General features: G+C 38.8%; 1 protein-coding gene across 2 annotated transcripts; it reads right to left on the bottom strand.

Annotated features, from left to right (window-relative positions):
• Positions 1 to 1,594: 1,594 nt before the first annotated feature.
• On the bottom strand, positions 1,595 to 11,436 carry yju2b (YJU2 splicing factor homolog B). Of its 2 annotated transcripts, none has more exons than XM_007236026.4 (10): positions 11,328 to 11,436; positions 8,783 to 8,835; positions 8,600 to 8,653; positions 8,409 to 8,491; positions 7,372 to 7,427; positions 7,212 to 7,272; positions 5,565 to 5,707; positions 5,297 to 5,469; positions 3,547 to 3,685; positions 1,595 to 2,609 (listed from the first exon to the last, which is right to left on the bottom strand). In XM_007236026.4, exons 2-10 carry the CDS (start codon positions 8,783 to 8,785, stop codon positions 2,116 to 2,118), a joined length of 1,206 nt encoding a protein of 401 aa, XP_007236088.2. In that variant the 5' UTR covers positions 8,786 to 8,835; positions 11,328 to 11,436; the 3' UTR covers positions 1,595 to 2,115. The 2 variants fall into 2 exon arrangements, with proteins under 2 accessions (XP_007236088.2, XP_022521119.2); XM_022665398.2 differs by lacking the exon at positions 11,328 to 11,436 and adding an exon at positions 8,963 to 8,984.
• Positions 11,437 to 14,947: the final 3,511 nt, after the last annotated feature.

The raw sequence follows: 14,947 nt of genomic DNA, 5'->3' as shown, positions 1-14,947 counted from the left end.
TCTGAACGGGGAAAGAGCGAGCGCAGTTAGCGGGTATTGCCAATGTTGCATCAGCAGCGATAGCCTGGTTAGGAGCAGGATACAGGCCGATAATACTCATAATGCTAATGCTTCTCCTGCCCCGATGCTGGAAAACTAAACTGAAACTCCTGTATAACTCTGTATTTCAAAGGAGTGCCTTTACTGCTCTTTACAACCTGACAGATAAAATTCATACATAAGGCTTACTGGATTATAAGGTGCACTGATGATTTTAGTGAAAATTAAAAGATTTTTAATGCTCCTTATAGTGCAAAAAATACGGTATAGCCTAGGTATGCTCTGATGCTAACTGACGAGGCTGAAGTTGGTTTGATATTCACAGCTCCAGATTCGTTTGGCTCCTTATTTGCAGCCTGTTTTCCCCGGCTGAAGTTGGTTTGATATTCGCAGCTCCCGCTTCACTGAACCACCGTGAACTAAAGGGGAACTTCTCTGTTTAAGATATTTCCTACTTAGGAAATGAATGAATTACACTAGAACAGCAAATTCATGTTGTAAGTAAAACTGGAGAAATTAAGTGATGGAAGATCGTGTATATAAAATTACATATTGTAATGACATTGTATATTTACGTTTGTAAACAGCTGTACTGCTGTAAGGCATTACTGATTCCAAATTAACAGCATGCGTTAACGCTTTAATGTTGACAGCCCTAGAAACAAAAAGTTTTATTTCTTACAGTAAAGCTACCATACTGTGGTGTGTAGAGAACCACAAGGGGGAGCTAAGTGGGTGGAGAGAGAAGAGTAGAGAGGGGAGAGTAGGAGAGATATATCAGGAAATTTTAAATCAGAATCTGATGGCCTCTGCCTGAAAGCTGAAGATGGGTCATCACTGGGTCTTTCAGCAAGATAAGGACCCAAAACATGTGGCCAAATCTACTCAAAAATGGTTCACAAGGCACAAAATCAAGCTCCTTTCATGGCCTTCTCAGTCCCCAGACCTCAACCCAGTAGAAAAGCTGTGGGGTGAGCTGAAAAGGAGAGTCTATAGGAGAAGACCCAGGATGATTTAGAGAGGTTGTGTAAAAAGGAATAATGGAATATCCCTCCTTCTGGTTTCTCTTTTTTTGTGAAGAGTTATAAGAGAAGATTAAGTGCTGTCTTGTTGGCAAAAGGATGTTTTACAAAGTACTGACACCAGGGGTGCCAGTAATTGTGGCACATATGATTTCAATTAAAAGATTATTTTTTTTTTAATGTGTGATTTTTTTCCCCACCAAATAAAGGCAATTGATTTAAATCTTAGATTTGCATTGTTGTCCTATATTATTTAAAAATATAAATAGTAATAAAACAAAAAATAATAATGATAAATTAGAAGCCAAAAAACACTTCTTAAGCAGGAGTGCCAATAATTATGGCGGGCGCTATAAGTTTGAAACAAAATGTTTATGTATTAATGCTCATTAATATGGTTGCATGGTTTCGAAGATAATTGAGTGATTCTCTGAGATGGGTGCCTTTGGGTCATACTTTTTGAATGATGATTTAAAAAGACATTCCACTAAACTCCTGTACAACCTTAATAATGAGATGTACATTGCTCTTGATCACTTATTCCACATATATTATTTTATTAGAGAATACTCACAACTGACTGTACCTAAGTTAACAGGGCCCTTTGTCAATTTATTCCCTTCAATAAACATTTACAAGGATTATCTCTCAAAAAAAAAAAAAAAAACGCTCACACCACACTGCCCTCACACCTCTGGACCTTCCCAATGTGACAGGGCTGCATTTCTCAACAGTAGTCATAATTCCATATTTAGCTGAGACAGCAGAACCAACGGGTTTTGGAACAAATATTTTTGGTCGCCAAATATTTAGTACATCATACAGTGCTTAGATTATTTTTTTGTTGTTTATTTAGTAGGGAAAAGAGGGATCAAGCTTGAACACACATTTATAGCTTCAACTGTTCAGTAGGGAGTCAGAAAAACATGCACGCTTATAAAAATAAGGCAGACATTCAAGACTGTGTACTGTCCAGTGACACACGACATGAATACACAGTGCTCATGCTGATCTGTGTTTAATTGGTGAGTCCAGTCACAAATGAGTTTTGTGCTCACTGCCCTGGGTCTGAGTCTGAATCGCTGTAGTCTGCTACTAACGATATTCCAGTGCTGGCTTTGTTGCTATTGTCCGATACTCGGGGCTGAATGTTCTCTGAACAAGTGTCCTGCCTCTCCTCTGTGGGCTGTGGTGGAGAGGAGCTGCTCTGCTTGTGTGTGTTCTCTCTCTCTGGGTCATCTGTGTCAGGAGTGTTTGTGTTTGGGCTTGATAGAGGCAGGGAATGGGAATCGCTGGAGCTGGAGGTAGAACACGGGGTCTGGCTGGGGCTGCTGGACGTTGTGCTGCTGCCATCTGACTTCCTGCGGACCAGGTTTAGTGGGCTGGCTGGGGCGTAGCTCAGTGCTTTGGCAGCAGCGGCGTCTCTGCCCTGCTGGCCAAGTTTCTGCAGAAGATTTCCCACAGTGCCCCCCGGTGCTGCGGAGGATGAGCCAAACCAGGAACGAGATGAGATCTGCTGCCTCTTGGACTGCTGTCTGTCTTCATATGCTGAGAGTGCAAGATAAAGGGAGAGAGAGAGATAGAGAGAGAGACAGAGAGAGCGAGAGGAGAAAAGGTGTGAATGAGACTTTTTTTTGTAAAGTCACTTATAAGCCTCACAAATACATGCTTGGTTTTTCATTAAAATCTTTGTCTTTTTGAACATATTCAAACATCTGTACATTTCATCTTTATAAAAGTCATACTAAGAGAGAAGTAGAAACCAAAACCATTAAACTGAAGAAATGTACTTTTCTTGTGTAAAAAAAAAAAAACTTATTTTTTGAAATCTTAAGTATTATTATTTCAAATGAGCTTGAGCACATTAAACTGTAGACAGTTAGACCATGTTCAGAGAGGATACAAAAGAAGTCTGTCTTATTTAAACTTCAGCCATTAGTTTGGTTTGCTCTTATTGCTATATGGCTTAAGTGCAATGGATTTCCATGACCAGATTCAAAGCCTTCAGAAAGGAAGGTGTAGAGGCACAGTCTAAAGAGATTGAAAAAGATCTCAAATGTATTACAAATCAATCGTGATTTCCACTTTCCAGACACATATTGAGAAATAAAACAAATGCCAGACTGTTGCTAGTGAGTTCAACCCAAGAGCAGACCAAAAGATGAGTAAAAAAGTCAGACCTGCAGAAAGAGAAAGAGTCTGTCTTCATATGAGGTTTAATATTTTTTTTAAAGCTTTACTATAAACTTGTGAACAAGTTCTAAAAATAACAAACAGATATGGCCTAAATTAAAACGGGGACAAAGTCCAATTTCAAACAGCTTTATATTTAACCACAGAAAATCAAAAATCTGAAAACAATATACGAATTTAAGCCAATTATCTTGGCTGCTTAAATTAATTTGTGGTTAAAAGGAAAACAACACAAAAAGCAACCCAGTTAATATACAAAATATATAATAAATAAAAGACATCCAGTACTCACAGTCAGGGCTCTGGAAGGTGAGAAGAGATGCAAGCTTTTTGTCCTCTTCTTTCTCAGGTACCAGAGGGATAGACAAACCCAACCTCTTTCTCACAGCATTGTCTTTCTCCTCTTCTTCAGATATTGCTTTCTTTTCGTCCTAAGTTCAAAGGCAGGTAACAAAAAGATATTAGATTAAGGCTGAGAAGAGTGCAGCAAAAACATTTAAGAGTGGGTAGTTAGGTTAGAGCAATATGGTAAAGATACTATATAAAATGATTTAAAGACAATTGTCTGAAACACAGAATTGACCGTTATTTTGACACAGACAAAAGACATCAGTAGTGGCAAATGAATAAAAACTGCTCGTTTTTTCACTCACGGTGTGCAAGAATGAGCGTACATTAAAGCAAAGTTTGAGGCGCCCGTATTCCTTCAAAAGACAGTGGAGAGAACGGGAATTAGGGAGACCATGTGGTAAAGTATGGAATTGCAAGTAAACGCGCAAACTATCCTTAGCGCATTAATTCATACCACATAAATGAAGATTCCAAATGAAAGCTTAAGGCAGTGGTGTCCAAACTGCGACCCGTTTCCTTTTTTGGAGTGGCCCGCGAGGTATTTTAGAGATGAAAGTTGGCCCGCTGTTAAGCAGGTTTTTATAATGTGAGATTCAAAGTTTGAACGCTAGGTGTCAGAAACGGGCCAAAGAATCGGAGAGGGTGCGCATTTCTAGCACAGAAAAACGGGGCAAAGAGTCTAAAAGCGGAGAGGGTGCGCATTTCTAGCGCAAAAAACGGGGCAAAGAGTCTAAATGTTGCCATAATTAAGAAGTTTAATATTAAGAGACATCATGAAATTAAACATCAATTTAAAAAATCTTAGTTTACACAACACTGTTAAAGATAAAGACAGTTAGTCAAGTAAAATGGTGTGTAAATGAAATAATCAGGAAAAAAGTATTATTTAAAGTGGTATATTTCATTAATTGTTTTATTACAGAGTGTGGCCAGAGACTTCAAGTATATTTCTCCTTCTGGCCGCCAACAAAAACGTTTGGACACCCCTGGTTTAAAGAATAAGAAGGGAACCCCCTTCTCTCCCCAACACAGTGGATCCTTAAAACAGGCAGCTCCTTTAGCTCAGAACCATTTGGACCCCCAACCTTCTTAGAGGAAGGACCAAGAGTTAAGAACACACAACTAAAAACACTCCCTAATGTCCTATGGGTTACGGTAATTGGGTAAACTTTACCACATCACAATGGCTCATAAAAAACAAAATAAAGGTTTTAAAGTGGCAAGTCAAAGGCTGATTGAGATGCTGTGTCATGATTTTAAACAGGCTGTTCATGATCGAAAAAACCCTCCAAAGTGACAGAACAGAACCAAAATTCTGAAAATTGTGAAAGACTCATTGCCAGTTATCACCCTTGACTACAGTTTTTGCTGCCAAGGTTTCACAACCAAGTGATTAGGTTTAGAGGGCAATTTTCTTTTTTTTTTTTTTACATAGGGCCAGGTTGGTTTAAATAGGCTTTTTCCTCTAATTAATGAAATCATCATTTGAAAACTGCTTTGTATATTTACTCAGGTTATCTTTGTCTGATATTAAAATTTGTTTGTTAATCTAAAAAAATGTAAATATGAAAAATAAAAAAATAAATAAACACATTTAAAAAAAGAAATCTAAAGAGGGGCAAATATGTTTACGGCACTGTGATAGCTGTGATTAGCGGCTATTATATTGTGCTTGGTGGGGTTTAACCTACCCTAAACTTCCTGCGGAGGGAGCTGTTGAGCCGAAAGTCATCCTTCCATCCAGCCTGGTGCTCCTGGAGATCAGTGAGGGAAGGTATAGCTGCACGCAGCTTCTCTTTGTCTTTTCCACCATGATCCAGCTTAAACATTGCATCTGTCTCCAGTTTCTCCTTCTCACTGTGCTCTGAAACAGAGACACAAAGGCAAAAAACAGAAGATGTCAGCCATAGCTACAGTATTATCCAAACTCTCTGCGTTTGAGTGTCAGTGTGTCTGTACCAGTGGTGAGAATCTGTTCATTCTCAGCCATGTTCCATCTCTCCTCCTTCCTGCTGGCTCCACTCACGATCACATAGTCACAGGTGGCTGGATCTGTCTGCATCTCTATGTAGTTCACACATAGGTGGCACTTCATTCTGAACCTAGGGTCACACACACGACATGCAAGAAACATTTACTTATGACATAGATCGTTCTCACACCTGAAAGTCTGGACCACAGTCTGAAACAAAGTTCATATGTTCAGTTTTGATTTCAGAGTGGTTTCAGACTGCAGTTTAGTGAGCACACCAAGGAACATGTCATCGTGACCTACATGAGCTGTATCATCCTGTACTTTACATTAAATGGATGCTCTGAAAAACATATTTGGTTTTTGATCTACCACACTGAAGCTAACTTGTCATTCTAGGCTTCATTACTCATGTGCATAAAGCCTAAATATAGATCTATAGGCTACTTATAGGAACTTATAATACCTGGTTAGCTATCTTACCAGTGTGCACTTGACCTGTCATTAACTACTAGCGAGTAATCCTGCTCAGAAAAAGCTAAAAATAAAATCCACTTGTTTCCAGGAATTAAAAGGACATAAGGTGGGCTTACTTGATAATTCATAATTTTTAAGGAACAAAAATTAAGTTTCACAATCACTGCACCACTCCACTGAGGTGTAATAGACAGAACAGCATGTCCCTTATGCATGATCCAGCTACACTGAGCTGAAATCAGGCTATTTAATGTATGTGTGCCGTGCGCAACCAACAGACAATTGTATCATTATTCTTCTTCACAGTGGATCAATAAAGTGTTCAGAGGGGTGAAAACACTTTCAGTCTAGTGATGTTAAGCAGTGTTAGCGCTTCAAAAGGCAAATAATAAGATAGTAAGCTTTAGCTGCTCAGTGATTCTCAGTTCAGATGTAGCGCTTTCCTGCGGATTTATTATTTAATTACAGTTACAGCTAGAGGGACCGGACGAGAATAAATATATGTGGCTTTTACTTGTTGGCGTGAGCTATGAGAGGGTAAAGGGTAGTTACCAAACAAGCAGTAAGCTGACCAGCTTCTTGTTGGACTTGAACATAATATTTTATTTTGTTGTCTGACACAGGTGTTTTGCTGTGTTGCACAATCTAATCTAGCTTGCCATAGCTAGTCATAATGCTACTTTATGGTGTTGTAGTCCACCCCCACCACCAATTTATTCCAGAAAATGAATTATTTTATTTCTCAAACCAGTTCTCTTCTCGTCAAAAAAAAAGAAACTTTTTTTTTTGCCATGACTATAAGTCCACCAGTCTCCGCCTCAGTGCAGTGAGTGGATAGCAGGGTCAGGAGAGTTTATTAAACATCCAAATATAAACAGTTGTATACTTGCATTCTGTGGTTTACATCCTTTTGTATGCTTTATGATAATCTGTTTATGCTAATAACAAATAAGGGGCAATTCAGCTCATTTATATCTAGGTATTAAATGGATATATTTTGTTATCCAAAGTGGACAAGCAGACTAGCAGCATTAGCAGCCCTGAGTTTGGAGGAAAATGATGCAGCTCAGGCCTTCAGCCAACAGCATTAACTGTATTTGCTAAATTAAAACAACGATTTATTCATCCTGTCTGAATATGCCATGGGTCTGACTTACCTATATATGGGTGTAGTGTAGTAATTCCCCACCTTTTTTTTTTCTGCATTATATCGGACCCCTAAAACACATTCCAAAAAGATAAACATACATTTTAGAGATATTAAGAGTGTTACTTTTGGATCATTTTCCTGCCTGTGTTGAAGGTCTAGATGCTTACCCATGCCTATGTGATTCTTACAGCCATCACACCAGATGTTATAGGGCATCTCAAACCTGGACACAAAGTATGATACATATTGTGTATCTCAAACATTTCTTTAAATATATTTTTTACCATATTTACCAGTGTGTTTATGAGCCTACATTGTTTATGCTAGCACTGCAGTCTAGTCAGAGAAATGAATGGCTCTTTATTTTAGCTATCTTCAGTTACATATTAGTTCCGTGATGCAGCACACTGTTGCCAATGTCTAATTCTTGTTAATGGCCAAAGGTGTAAAATGTTTTCACATTCATTACTCAAGTAGAAGTATAAAAAGTAGAGTTTAAAATACTTCTGTAGAAGTTAAAGTACCAACTCAAGCCTAATAGGAAAAATGACGTTAAGGACAAAAGACTAGCCCCCTCCCCATAACACATTTTTCTAATCATAATCATAATCATAAGTCATAATAGACTATAAATGTTATATTAAAATGGTAATGTTGATCAATTTTGGATGCACTAGACTCTCTGTTTCAGCTGCATACATGCCCAATGAAAATAATTGTACTTTAGTACAATGTAAATATATTAAAGTAGCTTAGTGTGAATGTTTGAGTTCTCGAGTCTCTGCAAGAATCATCTTCATACTAGGCTACATACGTCTGCTATGTTCTTGCTGGAGTGTGGTGCGTGACGTCGGCAGGTGAGATGGATCAAGTATAAACAAATAGTGTGTATCCAACCACAATCACATTCACTCTATCTGGATGGAAATATTTATCTGGATAGGTTTTTTTCTATTAGAAGCTGAAATGAAAACAATGCTATTGTTAAAAAGCAATTAATAAAAAGTTCAGATAAAATGTGTAAAATTGTAATGAGTAGAAGTAAAAAGTCGGCTGAAAAATAGTTACTCCAGTAAAGTATAGATAACCAACATTTCTACTTAAGTAACGTAGCAAATTATTTGAACTTTGTTACTTGACACCTCTGTAAATGGCCAATTAATATCTGTTACAGGTTGCATTTAGCCCCAGTTTTCTGCGTTACCTGATGATGAGGATGCCCTGTGAGAGTTTCCTGGCTCTCTCCCGCAGGGGGTGAGTGTTCCAGTAACCGTTGATGGAGCCATGCTGCAGAGTGAGAGAATCAGACAGCAGATTACAGATTATACCCAATTTGATCTTTTGTTTCTTTAATTCATGTACGGAGTGAACTTGAAGAATTAAGGCCATCCTCACCTTAGCAGGGTCAAAGTCCGGCGGGTAGTATTTGTTGACTCCTTTTCTCTCTCCCTAAAGACAATGATACATGCATGTAGAACGCAGTTAGTTACAGTGATATGACAGGGATGATATGATAGGAAAAAAAAAAATATATATATATATATATAAATATATATAATATATATAAAATTTACAAACCATGTTGCAGGGTGAGGTTCACTCTGCTCTCTGCAAGCTGTCAGTCAACACACCTGTGAAATAGTGACGTTAACAATTAATAAAGAAAAGATATCAAAAGCAAATGCAATCAAATGTACTAACTATGGGGAAGCTTTTGGAGGTCTGCTTCCATTTACCACCACTGAGAGTAATTCTTACTCAGTAATCCACAATATGACGTAATTGCATGTATTTTTTGACATCTGAATTTGGGAGTTTAGAGGGCCTAAAAAAACACCATATGTTGACACAATACAATATGATCGATACATTTATGATCATTTCATTACGATATACTGAGATATATACAGCGGGGAAAAAAATGTATTTGATACACTGCTGATATCGCAAGTTTTCCCACCTACAAAAAATGGAAAGCTCTGTAATTTTATTGAGGGTACACTTCAACTGTGATAGACATAATCTGAAGAAAATACATAAAATCACATTGTATTATTTTTTAAATAATTCATTAGCATTTTATTGCTTATAATAAGTGTTTGATCATCTACCATCAGCAAGAATTCTGGGCTCCCACATACCTGTTATTGTTTCATTAATAAGTTCCTATTCTGCACTCATTACCTGTAGTCAATTCAATTTAATTTTATGGTGGCTGTATTAACTGCACCTGTTTGAACTTGTTATCTGTATAAAAGACATCTGCCCATACACTTAATCAACACTCCAAACTTTCCACCAGGACCAAGAACAAAGAGCTGTCTAAGGACACCAGGGATAAAACTGTAGACATGGCTGGGAAGGACTACAGGACAAAAGACAAGCAGCTTGGCAAGAAGGCAACAACTGTTGGTGCAATTATTTAAAAAATGGAAGAAACACAAGATGACTGTAAATCTTCCTCGGCCTGGGGCTCCATGAAAGATCTCATCTTGTGGGATCGATGATTGGAACAACAAGGTAGGACCTGGTCAATGACCTAGTCACAGTCTCAAAGATTAACAACAATAACACACTACGCCTTCATGAATTAAAATTCTGCAGGGCATGCAAGATCCCCTGATCATGCCAGCACATATCCAGGCCTGTTTGAAGTTCTCCAGTGACTATTTGGATGATCCAAAAGGAGGGAAGCCGTGTTTGGAGGAGGAGGAAGAAGAAGAAGGATGAGTACAACCCGAAGAACGCCGTCCCAACCTTAAAGCATGGGGATGGAAACATCAAAATTTAGAGGGGTTTTCCTGCACAGGGGACAGGAAGACTGAACTGTATTAAAGGGAGGATGAATATACATACACATAACTCAAGACTTTGTTTAATAACCTTCTCTCAGTAAAAGCATTGAAGATGGGTCATTGCTGGCTCTTTCAGCACGACAATGATCTGAAAACATACAGCCAAAGCACAGAGTGGCTCCGTAAGAAGCATTTTAAGGCCCTGGAGTGGCCTAGCCAGTCTTCCGGCTTGAACACAACAGACATTTTTTGGAGGGAGCTGAAACTTTATGTTACCCAGCGTCAGCCTCAAAACCTGAAAGATCTGGAGAAGATCTGTATGGAGGAGTGGGCCCTGCTGCAGTGTGTGCACACATGGTCAAGAAATATAGGGAACATCTGACCTCTGTAATGGCAAGCAAAGGTTTCTTTACCAAACATTAAGTTCTATTTTCCTATCATACCAAATACTTGTTTCATGCAATAAAATGCTAATTAATTGTTTATAATCATGCAATGTGACTTTCTGGATTTTATTTAGATTCTGTCTCTCATAATTGAAGTGAACCTAAATAAAAAAACTACAGAAAAATTACATTCTTTGTAGGGGGAAAACTGGGAGTTTACCAAAATGTATTTTCCCCACTGAATGCATAGTACATGTGAATGTATTATTCCACAAAACGTTGTACTTGTTATTATGTTTTATTACACTCAAATTCCATTTCAAACCAGAGTTTCAAACCACTCCAGGTTCTATCTCATGAAGTGACTTGAGAGAATTATCCCGGCAGTGGGTAAAAGTGGAATCAAAGTAAGAGGTATACTGAAGAATCTGCAGTATAAAACATTTTCACTTCAACAATTATTTTGTTTACTTAAATATTGCATATGCGTTTCTTCATAGTTTTTTATTGTTTTCGTTATTAATCTATAATGTGAAAAATAATGAGAAGCGATGACTGGTACTGTAAGTTATATATACAACTGTTTCTTATAAACTGCTAAATAGATGTATGTATGGATGCTTCCAGTACAGTAAACCCGGGCAGCCCACAGGAGCTCCTCTACCAGAACTCTTACACAGATAATTAAACCACATAACTAAACTAATCATGGATCAGTGTGAAATACTGCAGCAGTAACTTGTCTATCTGAATCCGCCGTGTTTCTGTTCACAGGCCGTTAGCCTGTTAGCAGCTAAGCTAACAGCGCAGCCCGCGTTTCTCCTGGTTCTGAGGTGAAGAAAAGGGCAGCAGGGCTTTGTGTAGCTCCATGTTTCAGTATAGAGCTCACACTGCAGCGCTGTCAACCCCAGAGTAACCACAATAAACCCCACAGAAACTCACCGAGCCCCGGAGTCTGGAGTCTGAAGCTAGTCCGGATCACCAGCTTCTTTCTTCTTCTTCTTTCGTATTATTAGCGGATGGCGTACCAACTACAGGCGCATTACCGCCACCTACTGAGCTGTGGCGCAAAGGGAGACTTCAGGATAGTGAACAATAATACTAATTATAATGATAATAAACATATACATAAATACATTAAGATAGGGAAAAGAGAGATTTAGATTAAATTAATAAACCCAATATCTTTCAAAAGCAACAGAACTTGTTTATGTACCAACTCCATGCCCAGCCCATAGCAAAGCAACCCCTTCAAAAAACAGATGTCTTTGCTCCCAGTTTATCTGCCACAGAGCCTGAAGGCGTTTAAAAGCTTTAACCTCTGCTTTACTCAGAGGGATGCCAATATCTGCCGCTTCAAACACTGCTTGGCTGCAAGCCCACTATGTCGTTCCCTTCCACTCCAACATGGGCTGGGACCCATAGAAAATTTACACAGAATCGCTGCATTTGAAGCCGGAACAATGTTTGAAACAATTCCAGTAATCAGGTCTACAAGAAGATCTACCGGTTTGAACACTCTGGAGAGCAGATAAAGTATCTGAGCAAACTACCAGACGCATAGGGCAGACCTCCTCAGCCCATTGTAGTGCCAATAAAATTGCCATAATTTCAGTCGTAAACACTGATAGATCACCCGACAATTTCCTACCAAAGGACAAAAAGTGGGGAGGTGGACGGAGGATACACCTCCACTTCTAAACTTCCACATTACAACCTTCATCTCCACTTCTACACTTCCACACCACCACCTCCACTTCTACACCTCACACCACCACCTCCACACCTTCATCTCCACTTCTACACTTTCACACCACCACCTCCACACCTTCATCTCCACTTCTACACTTTCACACCACCACCTCCACTTCTACACCTCACACCACCACCTCCACACCTTCATCTCCACTTCTACACTTTCACACCACCACCTCCACTTCTACACCTCACACCACCACCTCCACACCTTCATCTCCACTTCTACACCTCACACCACCACCTCCACACCTTCATCTCCACTTCTACACTTTCACACCACCACATCCACTTCTACACCTCACACCACCACCTCCACACCTTCATCTCCACTTCTACACTTCCACATTACCACCTCAACACCTTCATCGCCACTTCTACACCTCCACACCTTCATCTCCACTTCTACACTTCCACACCACCACCTCCAAACCTTTAACCTCCACTTCTACCCTTCCACATTACCACCTCCACACCTTCACCTCCACTTCTACACTTCCACATTACCACCTCCACACCTTCACCTCCACTTCTACACCTCCACCTCCACTACTACACTTCCACACCACCACCTCCACCCCCACTTCTACACTTCCACACCTTCACTTCCACTTCTTCACTTCCACATTACCATCTCCAAACCTTCATCTACACTTCTAGACTTCCACACTACCACCTCCACTTCTCCACTTATTGCAATTACACATGTTTGGTTATACACATGTTTATTTTCTTTGTGTGTATTGGAACAACACAAAAAAACAGAGGAAAAAAGGCAAATTTGACATAATTTTACACAAAAATGGGCCGGACAAAATTATTGGCACCTTTTCAAAACTGAGGGTAAATAACTTTGTTTCAAACATGTAATGCTCATTCAAACTCACCTGTGATAAGTAAAAGGAGTGTGCAATTGAAAAATCACACCTGAAACCAGATAAAAATAATTTTAAGTTCAGCAACAGAAAAAATCAGTAGTCAAAAACAAAAACAAGTAGGTAACAAAGGCAATAAATAAACGAAACGCGTTGAAGAAGAGATAAATAACTAGATTCAATAGTCCGCAGTGAACAGAGCAAACTGAATCTGTATCTGGGGAACGGGAACGCTGTAGCATCACGTGCTAAGCAGAGCCATGGAAGTCCACTGTGAATGCATGCTGGGAATTGGAGTCTTTGATGTATTGTTCAGAGAAAAGTCATTATTGTTAACGAAAACAAACAAAATAACAAAAACTGAAAGTGAGAAAACATTTTTGTTAACTGAAACTAATGAAAACAGTAATTAAAAGAAATAAAAACGGTAACTAACCGGAACTGAACTAGAACAAAACACCCCAAACACATACATATATTCACTTTCTCACTCACACATTCTAAACAAACTGTATTTCAGGCAGCTGTGTTTACTTTTTGAAGTTATATATGTGAGGTACAGCATAGTTAGTTCTGCCCTAATATGGTATAAAGCTGTATCTGTGTATCTGTATCTAGTGCCGGGTGTACATTTTGTACTTTATATTTGAGTTAATAATTTTGGTAAAAAAAAAAAAAAAAAGAAAGAAACCTGTGGAGTTTATTGGGTTTCTGAGTTTGTTTATGTGTTTTATCAGATTGAGCTCTTTGATGTGATGTTGTGTCATGTTCATGTGTGTTCTATAGGCTATTTTAAGCAGCAGTTTTACATATATTTTGCACTTAAGGCTACTAGCTTGTAGACTGTTAAAGTTTTTTGTGGACAGTTGGTTGTTTCACAGTAACTGATTTTTTATGGTTTTATTACATAACACCTTTTTAAATTCTGCACCCAGGGGCGGATCTAGCCATTTTGGGGCCCTAGGCAAAATATAAACAAAGGGCCCTCATTCTTGAAACACACACATAAACCAAATAACTAGAGATGGAACGATCGATCGGCATTGTATCGGTATCGGCCGATTTTTAGCCAAAATACGTATTTTTTTTTACATTTTTCTTAAATTTCTCTGTGTAATAAAGGTTTTAACCCCACTAACCGGATAATACAGCTCTCTACAGTTCATCTAACAGCAGCAGTTTAGAGCAGCTGTCACGGAGTCACTGCTCGGATTACATTATAAACAGGTCAGTTAGCGCGCTGCTAACCTCATGATGTTTATAACTACGGAGTTTAAAACACACCACGGCTGCAAGGTTAGACTGTTAAAGGCTGCTGAAGACTATTAAAGGCTATTGGAGGTTATTGAAAGGGTTATTGGAGCAGAAATCAGTAAAGGCTGGTTAGATAAGTGATTCACGTCCTCGTCCTTTGCTGCGGTGAAACTGCGACTAGCGCTGTCACAGTGATGTTTATTAACATCATTAAAACAGATGTTGTCAGCTATTGTCTCATAAATATTAACTTGTATCTCTCCTAAAAAGCGTTTATTTTGGTCAGTAACACTCTTGTGTTCATTTACTATCAGTGTAAATTACCAGTGTTTGCTAAACACGTTGTGTGGCACATTGCCACGTCATCATATTATGGACTAGCTCAATGCAAGCAACGGAGGGGGACATGTGTGTTTGGACAATTAGTATTTAGACATTCATTTGGTATTCTACTGATATTTCTGTTGTTTTTTTATAGAAATATGTTTTTCTTTACTTAACATAAGTAACAAATTAGCATTGTTTTTGGTGTATTTACTGTAGCTGGGATGATCAGATTTGGTTGCCCCTATGGAGGACAGATTTGGTCGAGGCCCTAGACAAATGCCTAGGTTTGCCTAATTAAAGAACCGCCTCTGCCTGCACCTCGCAAAAAAACTAAAACTAATACTGGAATTA

Source organism: Astyanax mexicanus, chromosome 23 (assembly GCF_023375975.1).
Source record: "Astyanax mexicanus isolate ESR-SI-001 chromosome 23, AstMex3_surface, whole genome shotgun sequence".
In the NCBI taxonomy this organism is placed as follows: domain Eukaryota; kingdom Metazoa; phylum Chordata; class Actinopteri; order Characiformes; family Acestrorhamphidae; genus Astyanax; species Astyanax mexicanus.
The sequence above is the reverse complement of the archived record's forward strand: the minus strand, read 5'-3'. Positions and strand labels throughout refer to the sequence as shown.